The sequence below is a fragment of the Bombina bombina genome, chromosome 6, assembly GCF_027579735.1.
Source record: "Bombina bombina isolate aBomBom1 chromosome 6, aBomBom1.pri, whole genome shotgun sequence".
Taxonomy (NCBI): Eukaryota; Metazoa; Chordata; class Amphibia; order Anura; family Bombinatoridae; genus Bombina; species Bombina bombina.
The window spans coordinates 478065982-478085681 of record NC_069504.1 but is presented as its reverse complement, the minus strand read 5'-3'; the positions used below and the strand labels follow the sequence as shown (position 1 = coordinate 478085681).

General features: G+C 39.6%; 1 protein-coding gene across 7 annotated transcripts in view; it reads right to left on the bottom strand.

The window, feature by feature from the left end:
• Positions 1–19700, bottom strand: part of HERC1 (HECT and RLD domain containing E3 ubiquitin protein ligase family member 1) — a 683410-nt gene that overhangs the window by 566659 nt on the left and 97051 nt on the right. For all 7 annotated transcript variants that reach the window (XM_053717285.1, XM_053717288.1, XM_053717289.1 and 4 more), the window contains exons 4-9: positions 19399–19494; positions 17470–17664; positions 14513–14824; positions 14283–14379; positions 11868–12011; positions 11599–11726 (exon numbers count right to left, since the gene is read on the bottom strand). In XM_053717285.1, coding sequence (XP_053573260.1) covers positions 11599–11726; positions 11868–12011; positions 14283–14379; positions 14513–14824; positions 17470–17664; positions 19399–19494 — 972 coding nt within the window. The remainder of the gene's footprint in view (positions 1–11598; positions 11727–11867; positions 12012–14282; positions 14380–14512; positions 14825–17469; positions 17665–19398; positions 19495–19700) is intronic.

The window sequence follows — 19700 nt, the reverse complement described above, 5'->3', positions numbered from 1 at the left end:
GGGTGCGGCAAGCACTTTGAAGTCTTGTTAGCCTGTCCTCTGTCAGGTAAATCTTCATTTCTACCGAATCTATAAGAGTCCCCAGGAAGGGAACTCCTGTGAGTGGAACGAGTGAACTTTTCTTTTCGTTCACCTTCCATCCATGTGACCTTAGAAATGCCAGCACTAACTCTGTATGAGACTTGGCAGTTTGAAAGCTTGAAGCTTGTATCAGAATGTCGTCTAGGTATGGAGCTACCGAGATTCCCCGCGGTCTTAGTACCGCCAGAAGAGCACCCAGAACCTTTGTGAAGATTCTTGGAGCTGTAGCCAATCCGAATGGAAGAGCCACAAACTGGTAATGCCTGTCTAGGAAGGCAAACCTTAGGTACCGATAATGATCTTTGTGAATCGGTATGTGAAGGTAAGCATCTTTTAAATCTACAGTGGTCATGTATTGACCCTCTTGGATCATAGGTAAAATTGTCCGAATAGTCTCCATCTTGAACGATGGAACTCTTAGGAATTTGTTTAGGATCTTTAAGTCCAGGATTGGTCTGAAAGTTCCCTCTTTTTTGGGAACCACAAACAGATTTGAGTAAAACCCCTGTCCCTGTTCCGATCGTGGAACTGGATGGATTACTCCCATTAACAAGAGCTCTTGTACGCAGCGTAGAAACGCCTCTTTCTTTGTCTGGATTGTTGACAATCTTGACAGATGAAATCTCTCTCTTGGAGGAGAGTATTTGAAGTCCAGAAGGTATCCCTGAGATATTATCTCTAGCGCCCAGGGATCCTGAACATCTCTTGCCCAAGCCTGGGCGAAGAGAGAAAGTCTGCCCCCCACTAGATCCGATCCCGGATCGGGGGCCCTCAATTCATGCTGTTTTAGGGGCAGCAGCAGGTTTCCTAGTCTGCTTGCCCTTGTTCCAGGACTGGTTAGGTTTCCAGCCTTGTCTGTAGCGAGCAACAGCTCCTTCCTGTTTTGGTGCAGAGGAAGTTGATGCTGCTCCTGCTTTGAAATTACGAAAGGAACGAAAATTAGACTGTCTAGTCTTGGCTTTGGCTTTGTCCTGAGGCAGGGCATGGCCTTTACCTCCTGTAATGTCAGCGATAATCTCTTTCAACCCGGGCCCGAATAAGGTCTGCCCTTTGAAAGGTATATTAAGCAATTTAGACTTAGAAGTAACATCAGCTGACCAGGATTTTAGCCACAGCGCCCTGCGTGCCTGAATGGCGAATCCTGAATTCTTCGCCGTAAGTTTAGTAAGATGTACTATGGCCTCCGAAATGAATGAATTAGCTAGTTTAAGGACTCTAAGCCTGTCCGTAATGTCGTCCAGAGTAGCTGAACCAATGTTCTCTTCCAGAGACTCAATCCAGAATGCCGCTGCAGCCGTGATCGGCGCAATGCATGCAAGGGGTTGCAATATAAAACCTTGTTGAACAAACATTTTCTTAAGGTAACCCTCTAACTTTTTATCCATTGGATCTGAAAAAGCACAGCTATCCTCCACCGGGATAGTGGTACGCTTAGCTAAGGTAGAAACTGCTCCCTCCACCTTAGGGACCGTTTGCCATAAGTCCCTTGTGGTGGCGTCTATTGGAAACATTTTTCTAAATATCGGAGGGGGTGAGAACGGCACACCGGGTCTATCCCACTCCTTAGTAACAATTTCAGTAAGTCTCTTAGGTATAGGAAAAACCTCAGTACTCGTCGGTACCGCAAAATATTTATCCAACCTACACATTTTCTCTGGTATTGCAACTGTGTTACAATCATTCAGAGCCGCTAACACCTCCCCTAGTAATACACGGAGGTTTTCCAGTTTAAATTTAAAATTTGAAATATCTGAATCCAGTCTGTTTGGATCAGAACCGTCACCCACAGAATGAAGTTCTCCGTCCTCATGTTCTGCCACCTGTGACGCAGTGTCTGACATGGCCCTAATATTATCAGCGCACTCTGTTCTCACCCCAGAGTGATCACGCTTACCTCTTAGTTCTGGTAATTTAGCCAAAACCTCAGTCATAACAGTAGCCATATCCTGTAATGTGATTTGTAATGGCCGCCCAGATGTACTCGGCGCTACAATATCACGCACCTCCCTCTGAGCGGGAGATGTAGGTACTGACACGTGAGGCGAGTTAGTCGGCATAACTCTCCCCTCGTTGTTTGGCGAAATTTGTTCAATTTGTACAGATTGACTTTTATTTAAAGTAGCATCAATACAGTTAGTACATAAATTTCTATTGGGCTCCACTTTGGCATTGCAACAAATGACACAGGTATCATCCTCTGAATCAGACATGTTTAACACACTAGCAAATAAACTTGCAACTTGGAAATACAATTCAATTAGAATAATATTAAAATGTACTGTGCCTTTAAGAAGCACAGAAGATCTATGACAGTTGAAAATTAATAAATTGAAACAGTTATAGCCTCAATCCTTGTAAACAACACAACTTTAGCAAAGGTTTAATCCCATTAGCAAAGATAACAAATTCTGAAAGCAGGAAACAAATTACAGAATAAACGTTTTTTATCTCAGTCAAACTATAATTCTCACAGCTCTGCTGAGAGAAATTACCTCCCTCAAAATAAGTTTTGAAGACCCCTGAGCTCTGTAGAGATGAACCGGATCATGCAGGGAATACAATGAGTTGCTGACTGAAATATTTGATGCATAGAAAAAGCGCCAAAAAACGGCCCCTCCCCCTCACACACAGCAGTGAGGGAGAACAGAAACTGTCAGAAAAACAGATTAAGCAACTGCCAAGTGGAAAAATAGTGCCCAAACATTTATTCACACAGTACCTCAGCAAATGAAAACGATTTTACATTCCAGCAAAAACGTTAAACATAATCTCTAGTTATTAAACAGCTTTATGTATTTCTTACAGTGTAATTCTAGTGAAGTACCATTCCCCAGAATACTGAAGTGTAAAGTATACATACATGACATTATATCGGTATGGCAGGATTTTCTCATCAATTCCATTGTCAGAAAATAAAAACTGCTACATACCTCTATGCAGATTCATCTGCCCGCTGTCCCCTGATCTGAAGTTTACCTCACTCCTCAGATGGCCGAGAACAGCAATATGATCTTAACTACTCCGGCTAAAATCATAGCAAAACTCTGGTAGATTCTTCTTCAAACTCTGCCAGAGAGGTAATAACACACTCCGGTGCTATTTTAAAATAACAAACTTTTGATTGAAGATATAAAACTAAGTATAATCACCATAGTCCTCTCACACATCCTATCTAGTCGTTGGGTGCAAGAGAATGACTGGGAGTGACGTAGAGGGGAGGAGCTATATGCAGCTCTGCTGGGTGAATCCTCTTGCACTTCCTGTTGGGGAGGAGTAATATCCTAGAAGTAATGATGACCCGTGGACTGATCACACTTAACAGAAGAAAAGACGCCCACATTATTTGGCGCCTAAATGCTTTTAGCGCCAAAAATGACGCCACATCCGGTAACGCCGACACTTTTGGCGCAAAAACGTCAAAAATGACGCAACTTCCGGTGACAAGTATGACGCCGGAAATAACAAAAAAAAAATTTGCGCCAAAAAAGTCAGCGCCAAGAATGACGCAATAAAATTAAGCATTTTCAGCCCCCGCGAGCCTAACAGCTCACAGGGAAAAAAGACAAATTTTAAGGTAAGAAAAAAATTTATTATTCAAATGCATTATCCCAAATAATGAAACTGACTGTCTGAAATAAGGAATATTGAACATCCTGAATCAAGGCAAATAAATGTTTAAACACAAATATTTAGAACTTTATATAAAAGTGCCCAACCATAGCTTAGAGTGTCACAAAAATAAGACTTACTTACCCCAGGACACTCATCTACATGTAGTAGAAAGCCAAACCAGTACTGAAACGAGAATCAGTAGAGGTAATGGTATATATAAGAGTATATCGTCGATCTGAAAAGGGAGGTAAGAGATGAATCTCTACGACCGATAACAGAGAACCTATGAAATAGACCCCGTAGAAGGAGATCATTGAATTCAAATAGGCAATACTCTCCTCACATCCCTCTGACATTCACTGCACGCTGAGAGGAAAACCGGGCTCCAACCTGCTGCGGAGCGCATATCAACGTAGAATCTAGCACAAACTTACTTCACCACCTCCACGGGAGGCAAAGTTTGTAAAAACTGATTTGTGGGTGTGGTGAGGGGTGTATTTATAGGCATTTTGAGGTTTGGGAAACTTTGCCCCTCCTGGTAGGAATGTATATCCCATACGTCACTAGCTCATTGACTCTTGCTAATTACATGAAAGAAATCACATTGTAAAACTATAATGCACAAAACAAAAATTGTAAGAATGATATATTTTAACAAGAAATACAAACATTTTAAGGGTGTTTTATATGCACTACTGAAAGAGAAAACAAATTAATGAGGATAGAAAGCAGAGGCAAAGAGGGGGACTAAATGCATAAAATACAGGTTAAATATGAAAGCTAAAACTTGTGTATTGTAATAGAGAAGATGAGAGGGCTAAAAACATGAAAAGAGAAAAAAAACAAAAAGAGTCAAGAACAAAGAGCAGTATTGTGAAACACAGAGGCCTATATTACAAGTGAAGCGCAAAATGTTAGCATCGCTTATATTAAGTCCAAAAAAAAATATCTTTTTAATACTCGGGCAATAATCTCAAGTACATTTGCATGTCGGATAGCACAGGTGAATTAATGTTATCACTGAGAGCCCGATGATCTAAACCTCTCAATTTAAGACGTGGTTTATCTCGTTTATCCCACCAACCCACACAGGGGAAGCCCTGGTAGAATTATTATAACAGAAGGGCAGATGTCACCTCATATTTAAAGTAACGGAGCTCCCTGGAAAGGAAAACTTTGCACCGTGGAGCGACGTTAGCAGTGAGCAAGGGGGCGGGGGGGGGGGTCGCACTTTAAAAAACATAATTTATGCTTACCTGATAAATTCCTTTCTTCTGTAGTGTGATCAGTCCACGGGTCATCATTACTTCTGGGATATTACTCCTCCCCAACAGGAAGTGCAAGAGGATTCACCCAGTAGAGCTGCATATAGCTCCTCCCCTCTACGTCACTCCCAGTCATTCGACCAAGGACCAACGAGAAAGGAAAAGCCAAGGGTGAAGTGGTGACTGGAGTATAAATTAAAAAATATTCACCTGCCTTAAAAACAGGGCGGGCCGTGGACTGATCACACTACAGAAGAAAGGAATTTATCAGGTAAGCATAAATTATGTTTTCTTCTGTTAAGTGTGATCAGTCCACGGGTCATCATTACTTCTGGGATACCAATACCAAAGCAAAAGTACACGGATGACGGGAGGGATAGGCAGGCTCTTTATACAGAAGGAACCACTGCCTGAAGAACCTTTCTCCCAAAAATAGCCTCCGATGAAGCAAAAGTGTCAAATTTGTAAAATTTGGAAAAAGTATGAAGCGAAGACCAAGTTGCAGCCTTGCAAATCTGTTCAACAGAGGCCTCATTCTTGAAGGCCCAAGTGGAAGCCACAGCTCTAGTAGAATGAGCTGTAATTCTTTCAGGAGGCTGCTGTCCAGCAGTCTCATAAGCTAAACGAATTATGCTACGAAGCCAAAAAGAAAGAGAGGTAGCGGAAGCTTTTTGACCTCTCCTCTGCCCAGAGTAAATGACAAACAGAGAAGACGTTTGTCGAAATTCCTTAGTTGCCTGTAAGTAAAATTTTAGAGCACGGACTACATCCAGGTTGTGCAGTAGACGTTCCTTCTTTGAAGAAGGATTTGGGCATAAAGAAGGAACAACAATCTCTTGATTGATATTCCTGTTAGTAACTACCTTAGGTAAGAACCCAGGTTTAGTACGCAGGACTACCTTATCCGAATGAAAAATCAAATAAGGAGAATCACAATGTAAGGCTGATAATTCAGAGACTCTTCGAGCCGAGGAAATAGCCATTAAAAATAGAACTTTCCAAGATAACAACTTTATATCAATGGAATGAAGGGGTTCAAACGGAACGCCCTGTAAAACATTAAGAACAAGGTTTAAACTCCATGGTGGAGCAACAGTTTTAAACACAGGCTTAATCCTGGTCAAAGCCTGACAAAAAGCCTGGACGTCAGGAACTTCTGACAGACGTTTGTGTAACAGAATGGACAGAGCTGAGATCTGTCCCTTTAATGAACTAGCAGATAAACCCTTTTCTAAACCTTCTTGTAGAAAAGACAATATCCTAGGAATCCTAACCTTACTCCAAGAGTAACCTTTGGATTCACACCAATATAGGTATTTACGCCATATCTTATGGTAAATCTTTCTGGTAACAGGTTTCCTAGCCTGTATTAAGGTATCAATAACTGACTCAGAAAACCCACGTCTTGATAAAATCAAGCGTTCAATTTCCAAGCAGTCAGCTTCAGAGAAGTTAGATTTTGATGTTTGAAGGGACCCTGTATCAGAAGGTCCTGTTTCAGAGGTAGAGACCAAGGTGGACAGGATGACATGTCCACCAGGTCTGCATACCAAGTCCTGCGTGGCCACGCAGGTGCTATTAGAATCACTGATGCTCTCTCTTGTTTGATTCTGGCAATCAATCGAGGAAGCAACGGGAAGGGTGGAAACACGTAAGCCATCCTGAAGTCCCAAGGTGCTGTCAGAGCATCTATCAGGACTGCTCCTGGATCCCTGGATCTGGACCCGTAACGAGGAAGCTTGGCGTTCTGTCGAGACGCCATGAGATCTATCTCTGGTTTGCCCCAACGTCGCAGTATTTGGGCAAAGACCTCCGGATGAAGTTCCCACTCCCCCGGATGAAAAGTCTGACGACTTAAGAAATCCGCCTCCCAGTTCTCCACTCCCGGGATGTGGATTGCTGACAGGTGGCAAGAGTGAGACTCTGCCCAGAGAATTATCTTTGATACTTCCATCATAGCTAGGGAGCTTCTTGTCCCTCCCTGATGGTTGATGTAGGCTACAGTCGTGATGTTGTCCGACTGAAACCTGATGAACCCCCGAGTTGTCAACTGGGGCCAAGCCAGGAGGGCATTGAGAACTGCTCTCAATTCCAGAATGTTTATTGGCAGGAGACTCTCCTCCTGATTCCATTGTCCCTGAGCCTTCAGAGAATTCCAGACGGCACCCCAACCTAGAAGGCTGGCGTCTGTTGTTACAATTGTCCAGTCTGGTCTGCTGAATGGCATCCCCCTGGACAGATGTGGCCTAGAAAGCCACCATAGAAGAGAATTTCTGGTCTCTTGATCCAGATTCAGAGAAGGGGATAAGTTTGAGTAATCCCCATTCCACTGACTTAGCATGCACAGTTGCAGTGGTCTGAGGTGTAAGCGTGCAAAGGGTACTATGTCCATTGCCGCTACCATTAAGCCGATTACCTCCATGCATTGAGCCACTGACGGGTGTTGAATGGAATGTAGGGTGCGGCAAGCACTTTGAAGTCTTGTTAGCCTGTCCTCTGTCAGGTAAATCTTCATTTCTACAGAATCTATAAGAGTCCCCAGGAAGGGAACTCTTGTGAGTGGAACGAGTGAACTTTTCTTTTCGTTCACCTTCCATCCATGTGACCTTAGAAATGCCAGCACTAACTCTGTATGAGACTTGGCAGTTTGAAAGCTTGAAGCTTGTATCAGAATGTCGTCTAGGTATGGAGCTACCGAGATTCCCCGCGGTCTTAGTACCGCCAGAAGAGCACCCAGAACCTTTGTGAAGATTCTTGGAGCTGTAGCCAATCCGAATGGAAGAGCCACAAACTGGTAATGCCTGTCTAGGAAGGCAAACCTTAGGTACCGATAATGATCTTTGTGAATCGGTATGTGAAGGTAAGCATCTTTTAAATCTACAGTGGTCATGTACTGACCCTCTTGGATCATAGGTAAAATTGTCCGAATAGTCTCCATCTTGAACGATGGAACTCTTAGGAATTTGTTTAGGATCTTTAAGTCCAGGATTGGTCTGAAAGTTCCCTCTTTTTTGGGAACCACAAACAGATTTGAGTAAAACCCCTGTCCCTGTTCCGATCGTGGAACTGGATGGATTACTCCCATTAACAAGAGCTCTTGTACGCAGCGTAGAAACGCCTCTTTCTTTGTCTGGATTGTTGACAATCTTGACAGATGAAATCTCTCTCTTGGAGGAGAGTATTTGAAGTCCAGAAGGTATCCCTGAGATATTATCTCTAGCGCCCAGGGATCCTGGACATCTCTTGCCCAAGCCTGGGCGAAGAGAGAAAGTCTGCCCCCCACTAGATCCGATCCCGGATCGGGGGCCCTCAATTCATGCTGTTTTAGGGGCAGCAGCAGGTTTCCTGGCCTGCTTGCCCTTGTTCCAGGACTGGTTAGGTTTCCAGCCTTGTCTGTAGCGAGCAACAGCTCCTTCCTGTTTTGGTGCAGAGGAAGTTGATGCTGCTCCTGCTTTGAAATTACGAAAGGAACGAAAATTAGACTGTCTAGCCTTAACTTTGGCTTTGTCCTGAGGCAGGGCATGGCCTTTACCTCCTGTAATGTCAGCGATAATCTCTTTCAACCCGGGCCCGAATAAGGTCTGCCCTTTGAAAGGTATATTAAGCAATTTAGACTTAGAAGTAACATCAGCTGACCAGGATTTTAGCCACAGCGCCCTGCGTGCCTGAATGGCGAATCCTGAATTCTTCGCCGTAAGTTTAGTAAGATGTACTACGGCCTCCGAAATGAATGAATTAGCTAGTTTAAGGACTCTAAGCCTGTCCGTAATGTCGTCCAGAGTAGCTGAACCAATGTTCTCTTCCAGAGACTCAATCCAGAATGCCGCTGCAGCCGTGATCGGCGCAATGCATGCAAGGGGTTGCAATATAAAACCTTGTTGAACAAACATTTTCTTAAGGTAACCCTCTAACTTTTTATCCATTGGATCTGAAAAAGCACAGCTATCCTCCACCGGGATAGTGGTACGCTTAGCTAAGGTAGAAACTGCTCCCTCCACCTTAGGGACCGTTTGCCATAAGTCCCTTGTGGTGGCGTCTATTGGAAACATTTTTCTAAATATCGGAGGGGGTGAGAACGGCACACCGGGTCTATCCCACTCCTTAGTAACAATTTCAGTAAGTCTCTTAGGTATAGGAAAAACCTCAGTACTCGTCGGTACCGCAAAATATTTATCCAACCTACACATTTTCTCTGGTATTGCAACTGTGTTACAATCATTCAGAGCCGCTAACACCTCCCCTAGTAATACACGGAGGTTTTCCAGTTTAAATTTAAAATTTGAAATATCTGAATCCAGTCTGTTTGGATCAGAACCGTCACCCACAGAATGAAGTTCTCCGTCCTCATGTTCTGCCACCTGTGACGCAGTGTCTGACATGGCCCTAATATTATCAGCGCACTCTGTTCTCACCCCAGAGTGATCACGCTTACCTCTTAGTTCTGGTAATTTAGCCAAAACCTCAGTCATAACAGTAGCCATATCCTGTAATGTGATTTGTAATGGCCGCCCAGATGTACTCGGCGCTACAATATCACGCACCTCCCTCTGAGCGGGAGATGTAGGTACTGACACGTGAGGCGAGTTAGTCGGCATAACTCTCCCCTCGTTGTTTGGTGAAATTTGTTCAATTTGTACAGATTGACTTTTATTTAAAGTAGCATCAATACAGTTAGTACATAAATTTCTATTGGGCTCCACTTTGGCATTGCAACAAATGACACAGGTATCATCCTCTGAATCAGACATGTTTAACACACTAGCAAATAAACTTGCAACTTGGAAATACAATTCAATTAGAATAATATTAAAACGTACTGTGCCTTTAAGAAGCACAGAAGATCTATGACAGTTGAAAATTAATAAATTGAAACAGTTATAGCCTCAATCCTTGTAAACAACACAACTTTAGCAAAGGTTTAATCCCATTAGCAAAGATAACAAATTCTGAAAGCAGGAAACAAATTACAGAATAAACGTTTTTTATCTCAGTCAAACTACAATTCTCACAGCTCTGCTGAGAGAAATTACCTCCCTCAAAATAAGTTTTGAAGACCCCTGAGCTCTGTAGAGATGAACCGGATCATGCAGGGAATACAATGAGTTGCTGACTGAAATATTTGATGCGTAGTAAAAGCGCCAAAAAACGGCCCCTCCCCCTCACACACAGCAGTGAGGGAGAACAGAAACTGTCAGAAAACAGATTAAGCAACTGCCAAGTGGAAAAATAGTGCCCAAACATTTATTCACTCAGTACCTCAGTAAATTAAAACGATTTTACATTCCAGCAAAAACGTTAAACATAATCTCTAGTTATTAAACAGCTTTATGTATTTCTTACAGTGTAATTCTAGTGAAGTACCATTCCCCAGAATACTGAAGTGTAAAGTATACATACATGACATTATATCGGTATGGCAGGATTTTCTCATCAATTCCATTATCAGAAAATAAAAACTGCTACATACCTCTATGCAGATTCATCTGCCCGCTGTCCCCTGATCTGAAGTTTACCTCTCCTCAGATGGCCGAGAAACAGCAATATGATCTTAACTACTCCGGCTAAAATCATAACAAAAACTCTGGTAGATTCTTCTTCAAACTCTGCCAGAGAGATAATAACACACTCCGGTGCTATTTTAAAATAACAAACTCTTGATTGAAGATAAAAACTAAGTATAATTACCATAGTCCTCTCACACATCCTATCTAGTCGTTGGGTGCAAGAGAATGACTGGGAGTGACGTAGAGGGGAGGAGCTATATGCAGCTCTACTGGGTGAATCCTCTTGCACTTCCTGTTGGGGAGGAGTAATATCCCAGAAGTAATGATGACCCGTGGACTGATCACACTTAACAGAAGAAATGAAATCCTGCAGCCAATATAAATCACATTACGCTGCATTCTGCGTTTAGCATCTTACAATCTATATTTATGTATGCATGTTTTTGTCTAATAGGGTTATAAGTATTTGAAGTGTTGACCAATAGAAAATGTCCTTGAAAAAACTGCATGATAGATATCTCTGAATGGGCTGCTTCCACAGTCACTACGGCTTGGTAGGGTTCCTCCAGTACTTAGCCTCTTCTTCAGATGGAATTTTGCATGGTGTGAGCGATCAGATATGGTTATATCATCGGAGGATATCCGGAGCTAATGAATTGTGTTTTTTTAATGCCGTATTACACTATGCATACATCTTTCTCTCCTGAGAAACAGCTACATACAAGCCATTTCGGATACCATGGGGATAGCTGAACCTGACAGCTCTGAATTCAGGATTGCTCTAAACTTCAGCTTAAGATAGCTCAAGTTAGTTATTTTAAGAGTTAAAGCTGTATTACGCTATATTTGTATTTTTCTTTTTTAAAAGTAACTGTGACAGAATGGATATCTCACGGCATTCTACACATATCCTTTTGATCACATTTATTTATTCATTTACACAAGTGCAATGAGTGCGCTATTACTGCCATGTTAAGATGTTTTAATGGTTTTAACCATCTACTCGTAATACCAGATTGTGCTTTATTCTTTGCACAAGGCCATACACAAGTTAAATGCACCCTGCACTACTGATTGCGCTTCAAGGCCATAATGTGTGATAACACATAACACAGACTACCATGAGTTTCCCATACCTGTCCTGTAGATGTCAAGGCCAAGGAAGACTGACTCCCTGCGCACACCTTGCGAGTAAACATTCCCTGTAAAGCCTCCACCACCTTTGGTTTGTACACTCGGTTTGTGTCTCCGTGCCCTAATTTTCCTGAGAAATTAAAAAGTTTAATAAACACAGTTTGGTATTCTTTCTTCTATAATAAAATGTAACTCATATGCTATTGCAATTTTATATCTGTAAGTTACATATAAATTCCTTCCGTACCCAATTTAACAAATTCTTACATACCATTATCCCCTCCACCAAAGGACCACACTGTTCTCCCATCCTTGGACAGAGCAATAGTGTGAGAGCTCCCACAGGAAACTTCACCAACATTACTGATATCCTTCACCACAGTTGGGATGTTCCGACTGTTACTATCTCCATGGCCTAAAAAGAAATTAGGGATCTTGTCATTTAAATGTTAAATAAAATTAAAGAAACACAATTTTTTTCTTTCATTAAATCACACAGAGCATAGATTTTAAACAACTTTCCAATTTACTTCTATTATTAATTTTGCTTCATTCTCTTAGTATCCTTTGTTAAAGGAGTAGCAATACATTACTAGAAGCTAGCTGAAAACATCAACAACCCAATCACAAAAAGGTATTTCTGTGCAATCACCAATCAGCAGCCAACTCTCAGCTCCTGAGCCTACCTAGGTATTATTTTCAACAAAGGATATCAAAAGAACTAAGCAAATTAGATAATAAAAGTAAATTGGTATTCTCTTACCGAATCGTGGAGGAAAAATGTTTTATCTCCCATAAAGTGATTAAGTAAAGAAGCATACTGAAACACTAATATGCTTATACTTAAGTATTGAACAATTAACACTGACACAGCTCATATACAACTTAACAAATACCCACAGCAGATGAGAGAATGTAAAACAAACTTAAAAAGGGACAGTCAACACTATAATTGTTATCGTTTAAAAAGATAGGTAACGCCTTTACTACCAAACGTTGTTATATTAATATACTTTATAACATTCAAACCTCTAAATGTCGGCCTGTTTCTAAGCCACTATAGACTGTATTGCATTTAGGGAGATGTAGTCTTGTCTTGCTTTGATCATTAACCAGTTACAGTCAGGAGAACCACAACCCACATAAAAAGATGCTGAGGTACAGCAATCACATGACAGACAAACGTCGGATAACACAAAAGAACCTAGAACATGTTCAATCTACAGCCATTAGCAAACGAGTGCTTTACAGTTATCTGCAAATTACAGCCAGTTCACCTCATCACAGTCAATGATTTAATATTTTTATTTAAAATTATTAAATATAATGTTTCATTATTCTTCTTTTCATTTTTTTTGTTACTGTCTCAAAAGACTTAGGAATCATTAGAGAGTTTTAAAAAGAATAAATCTGATATAATTAGAAACCTATGTTTTTATTTACAATTTCACTAATGGATTCACGACAGTGAACACATAATTATCTCTACTAATAAATAATTTCTTCATACTTAAATTGGTGATATGATATTTAGTAACTAGTGGGGTATACAACAGGCAGAACCAACCAAGAAGCCACTGTCAGAAGCAGCACATATGTCTGTCAATTGAACAGGCATATGAATGTAAAATATGTAGATATGCTTTATTTAAAGTACTCACCATTGTGCATGGCAAGGGAAAACCTATCTGACTGACTGATAGGCATGTGGGCCACTCACACATGCAGTTGTTAGGGACTCTATTTACAATAAAGGGACATGAAACCCAAACATTGTCTTTCATGATTCAGATAGAACATGCAATTTCAAACAACTCTTCAATTTACTTTTATCATTACGTTTTCTTCATTGTCTTGTGTTTCTTTGTTGAAAAGCAGGAAGGTAAGCTCAGGAGTGTGCACGTGTCTGCAGTACTGTATGGCAGCAGTTATGCAATAGATGTGCACACTCTTGAGCTTATCTCCCTGCTTTTCAACAAAGGATAACAAGAAAACAAAGAAAACTTGATGATAAAAGTAAATTGGAAAATTGTTTGAAATTTACATGTTCTATCTGAGTCATTTAAGAAAAATGTTGGGTTTTATGTAACTTTAAAATTCAGGCAACACTGAACACCATTATTGGGCCAACGCCCACTAAGTAAACACAAATATAAATGTGTTCATTCAACTTAGCATGTAATCCGAAGAAAGCTTCATCAATTCTATGTCTGAAATTTTGCGGCTAAACCAGAAATTTGTGCATTATAGGCCCACAGAACATGGCCTGAAAAAAAAAAAATTTATAATTCTTGAAAAGGACGTGTCTCTACATCTTCTTCATTTTGGGGCAAAAAATAAAAAAGGTTGTAGAGAGAGGAAATTAGCAGCTCTCTACTACTTGTATCAGATACACAAGGGACAAATTAGATTTGTTTATATATGATAAGCCCTGTCAGAGTAATGGCCAATATATGCTCAAGGATCAATACCATGAGCAATTCGGGATATTTCCTTCCACATCATTAAAGGGCCACTAATTTTAAATTTAAAGTTTCATGATTCAGATGGAACACGCAATTTAAAAAAAAAAAAAAGATTCCAATACACATCCACTATCAAAACATGCACATTCTATATGCTCTGTTTTCAAGAATTCTAATAAAAAAATTACATTCTTAAAAAGTGCAGGGGGATAGATATTTACCAAGTCTTCCAAAATCTCCTTCACCCCATGTGTACAGTTCTCCATCTTCGGTGACAGCAGCACTGTGTCTGTACCCAGCTGAGACACATACCACAACCTATAAGAGAGAGAGCAAGAAAGTTAGAAGAAGAAGGGGCTACAGAGAGAAAACATTACTTGTCTATTACAGATAATGCTGATACATTCCACAAGAGAGCAAATAGAAGATTACATTGTGAGTAGTTATTCACCTTTCCTTGCAGTGTTCCCTGAACGAGCTTTGGATATTTCTGCGTAGAGCTGTTACCATGGCCCAGCTTCCCATAGTCTCCATCACCCCAGCTAAAGACCTCTCCTTCAGTAGTGAAGCCAAGAGTGTGCCCATCTGACCCCTTTGAAGAGGAAACTTTCTTGATGGATCGATGGGGCTCAAAAGTTAGTTTCTTCAAAGTTGATTGGTTGTTTGAATCTCCTAGTCCCAGTCTCCCATAGCTACCTTTCCCACATGCTCTAACAGAGCCATCCGTTGATATGACAAAAGTGCAGTACTGTCCAGCTTCGATCTGCAACAGAAAAGAAGCACACACCCATGAAGTACTCTGAGTATACGAGTAAAAAAGTTGTACATATTTCATGCTTCCCTTACACCCCATTGCCAAGTAAGCAAATTAATTGCAGAACATCTTTCAGAATGTGCATTACTTAAAAAAGGTACAATTACAATATCTGCGCTGCCCAATTGGCAAACCAATGGAGGATTTATTTTGCCTCTCAGGCCAACATGCAATGCTCTTTAGAAGGAACTGGAGTACATAAAGAATTTAGAAGAAAGAAGTTGTTAGATCATGGGGGTAAAGGAAATATGTTTGTAGATAGAAAGTTTGGGAATGGCATGGATAAAGAAATATATCTGACTGAGCAACAGCAAATTAAAAATATCAATAACTGTTAAAGAATCCATAACTGTTAAAGAATCTAAAAAGAACTTTATTTTCATATCATCGCTCCCATTATACTATAATGGAACATAGTCCCTGACAATAGGACCTAAGTTCTGTAATGTCTGCTCTGTTATCTAGCTGCAGGCAGTGGCTACACTGATATTTTCTAAGTGATAAAAGCAAAAAAAAACAAGTTAATTGTTTGTGATTTTTTAACACAGTCTGTTTTTTTTAAGCTTACTTTGATTTAACATATTTTTATTCTACAAAAACAGTACTGTTTCATAACCTTTTAAGAGTGTAAGGTGTAAAAATGACGACATGGGCCACACAGAATTCATGGTGGGGCTACATGAACTGTCCGCCCGTGCAGTGATACAAGGCTTGATCGTTCTTTACAACGTCATGGTGGTTATACTATAATTTAACATGGAGCCAGCATAGTAAAAACAACATCTGGGGGGGACTTTTGCCCAAAATTAAACAGCTACAGATTATTAAATAAATAATTTAGTAACAGTAATGTTGCTTTTAACAACTGATCTACCGTAGAATCATTTCTGATTGCTAATGAAGCAGTCACTGGAACAATTAATGATAGTGTATTGCACTACATAACCCTTGTAAGTATCGGATTTAATTCAATAACGTATAAGCTTTACTGTGCATAGAGTATGTATAGAAGCGTTAATACATCTCTGTAATCTTGTTCAATAACTATTTTTTTTTTTTTTTACAGTGGCCCTAGTACTACAGCAGAACTTAGGATACTTATATTAAATACATTAAGACATTGAACAGTGTATTTGCACAACTGACTAAGGGGAAACTGAAATTATCCATCAGCTTTTAGACTGACGATCACTGCTTACAAGTCTACTTTTTCTAGATAACAAAAGGCAACGAGTCCTCTCCTCCTCCTCCCAACAGAAGCAGACAAACAGGACTTCATAGCTCAGGCCCAGTACGTCACCCAGCATAAACAATAAGACTTCAGTATGGTTTTGTGATTAAGGGCAAAAAAAAGAAGATATCAATCAAAACAGATATTTTGAAAGAAAACCCTGGGAATTTCTAACTTTAAAAAATATATATTAAAATGGGCTTCAAAGAAGACACAAAGAAGGCACAACAGCTTTTTAAGGAGAATGAAAGTCATTGATTCACGACTCAAATAGAACATGTCAATTAAAAAAAATCCAATTTACTTATTTTATCAAAATGACTTTGTTCTCTTGGTATCCTTATTTAATGTAAATATCATACCTACGTAGTCTCAAGAACGTGCACATGTATTGCAAGAATGCTTTTAATAAGGGTATACACCTTTGAGCACAGGATGGGAGCAGTGCTTGAGCTATATGTATAACAGTTAAAGCTTTCTTGCAAAGCTGCCTTATAGTACTACAGACACACTTCTAAACTACCTAGGTATGCTCTTCAACAAGCAATACCAAGAGCAGATTTGATAATACAAGTAAAATAGAAAGATTATTTTTATTATTATTTTTAAAGGGGTCCCCAGGTTGCTGTGAACTGCTGTTGGGTATGATCACCCAAGCTAAGATAATCTTAATTATCTCTTAATCATCTAATTAATATAATCATCTCTTAAATAAAAGGATAATAGTAGTGTTATGATCCTGTGTATCTATACTACGTCACTTTAAAGGGACACTGAACCCAATTTTTTTTCTTATGTGATTCAGATAGAGCATGAAATTTTAAGCAACTTTCTAATTTACTCCTATTATCAAATTTTCTTCATTCTCTTGGTATCTTTATTTGAAATACAAGAATGTAAGTTTAGATGCCGGACTATTTTTGGTGAACAACCTGGGTTGTTCTTGTTGATTGATGGATAAATTAATCCACCAATAAACAAGTGCTGGGATGTTCTTGCGGATTGGTGGATAAATTCATCCACCAATCAAAAACTGCTGTCCAGAGTACTGAATCAATAAAAAAGCTTAGATGCCTTCTTTTTCAAATAAAAGAAAGCAATAGAACAAAGAAACATTGATAATAGGAGTAAATTAGAAAGTTGCTTAAAATTTCATGCTGTATCTGAATCACGAAATAATTTCTTTTGGGTTCAGAGTCCCTTTAAAACAATACCTCTGCAAAAACATAGTCCATTACACCCTAAATGTTTGAACCTTACACTAAGCCAAGATTGAGGTGCAAGCTTAGCCCTAGAGTAGAAATGGCAGTTAGTTCAACAGTAGTAGGAATAAGACATATGCTATCAGTATGCAGAAACTCACTGTCTGTGCATCAGAAAAACAGGGGGCCAGCTTTGGTTGTAGGATTTTCTCTTGCGTCCCTTCTACAAGCTGGTGGCTGCTGTTGCTGCCCCAAACATACACCTCACATGTCTCTGACACTACTGGGCTTTCTCCAGTCTGAATACTGTCTGGACTTGCGCATGTTCGAGAATAGTCGGATGCCATCTGGCAGACCTGCAAGAAGTAGAAGGAAGGTAATGAGAATATTAAAGGAAAATCTGACATTCAGTGAAGTAATATGGCATTGGCTTTACAGCTTTTTACAGTGAGAAAATAAATAAAAAAAGTGCTTTGATACTATTAGATATTAATGTTCAGTTGTATTACTTAAAGGGACAGTACAATCAAAATTAAACTTTAGTGATTTAGATAGAGCATACAGTTATAAACAACTTTCCAATTTACTAATATCAAATATGTTTTGTTCTCTTGATATCCTTTTTTAAGAGTAAGCCTAGGTAGGCTGATAGGAGTTTATGCGTGAGCACGTGTCTAGAGCAGTCTACGGCAGCAGTGTGTGTAACTATGTATAACATTGCTATAAACAATGCTGCTAACACTGCTGCCAGATGGGTGGCTAAAGACATGTGCACGCTCCTGAGCTAACCTAGGATTACTCTTTAACAAAGGATCCCAAAGCAAAATTGATAATTGATGTAAATTGGAACTTTTGTTTTTTTAATTGTGTGTTCTATCCAATCCATTTAAGTTTAGTCTTGACTTTCCTGTCCCTGGGACATGAAACACAATTTTTTTTCTTTCACATTTCAGATAGAGTATACATAATTTGAAACAGCTTTAGAATTTACTTCTATTATAAAATGTTCTTTGTTCTTTTAGAATCTTTGTTGAAGAAAGCTCAGGAGCGTGCACGTATCTAGAACACTATATAGCATCAGTTTTGCAAGAATGGTATCAATATACAAGAGCACTAGATGGCAGCACTAGTTCCTGCCATGTAATGCACCAGACACCTACCTAAGTATCAGTTGAACAAAATTCTAAAAACTGAAATAAAATATATATATATATATATTGATATAAATGAAGTTTAAAAGAACAAGAAACTGACATATGTTCACTGATCCAAAAACAGTCACATTATGGATTCCCCAGAAAGGACAGAAAAGAGCAGAGGACAGGAGTGAGTGCTCTTTGTCAGCTTCACCTATGAGCTGTGTCGATCAGTCATGTGAGTGAGCACTTTATATGCTACAAAAAGGGAGTTGTACAGTAATGTGGGAGAACAGTCAAATGCTTCCCTATAGCCACAAAAATCTGTACTGCAAATAAGCAGCATGAGTTGACTTACAAGCCTACAGGAAATGCTACAGATTACCTCCGTGTCTGAGGCACAAACATACAAGTCTGGGAAGAGGGGCCACATAGAAAGCACAGGGAGTTAAGATTGTGGACTTAGAAACTTAGGCTCAACAACAACCCTTTGTTAAAAGAGTAATACAAAGCAGTTTACAGAGAACTGTAGGTAGGGGGTGCTAAACACCATTCTTCAAAGTCTACAAATGGTCTTGGTTTAAGGTTTCACAAACGAATCAAACAACACTTGTGAAAAGAAACCATATTTTTATTAGAGTGAATACTGGAACAAATACATGCAACGTTTCGGACGTACATACACCAATTCTCAAGCCTTATGGATTCTTTTAAGAAGTGCTGTTTGACTTATTTATGGAATAAAGGTCTTTGCAGCAAACATTTTTTTCCTTCTGTGCACTTTGGCAGTGGTGCTAAGCTGTAAATGAGAGGTGAAAACTTGGTTTCAAGATGATCACTGTAAGAGCTGAAGAAACAGAATTTAAATTTTAAAACTAGGGCTATTGCCACATCTTGAGTAATAGATCTGAGCCAGCTGATATGAGGCATTATAGGCAGGAGAGACCCTTATACCTCCTCAAACAAACACAGAGCAGCCTCATACAGAGAGCATAGACCATCTGATGTCCGGGTTGGTTCCTTCCACTGGCTTCGGTCAGCTGTAGAACCCTACACAGAAAAAAACAAAAAGAAGATTGAATATCTATTTAAATAAAAACATTTTATATAGAAAACAAATGCTATTTCTAGCGCTAGTAAAAGGGATATGAAACCCACATTTTTATTTCATGATTCAGATAGAGCAGGCAATTTTAAGCAACTTTCCAATTTACCCCTATTATAAATTTTTCTTCGTTATCTTGGTATCTTTATTT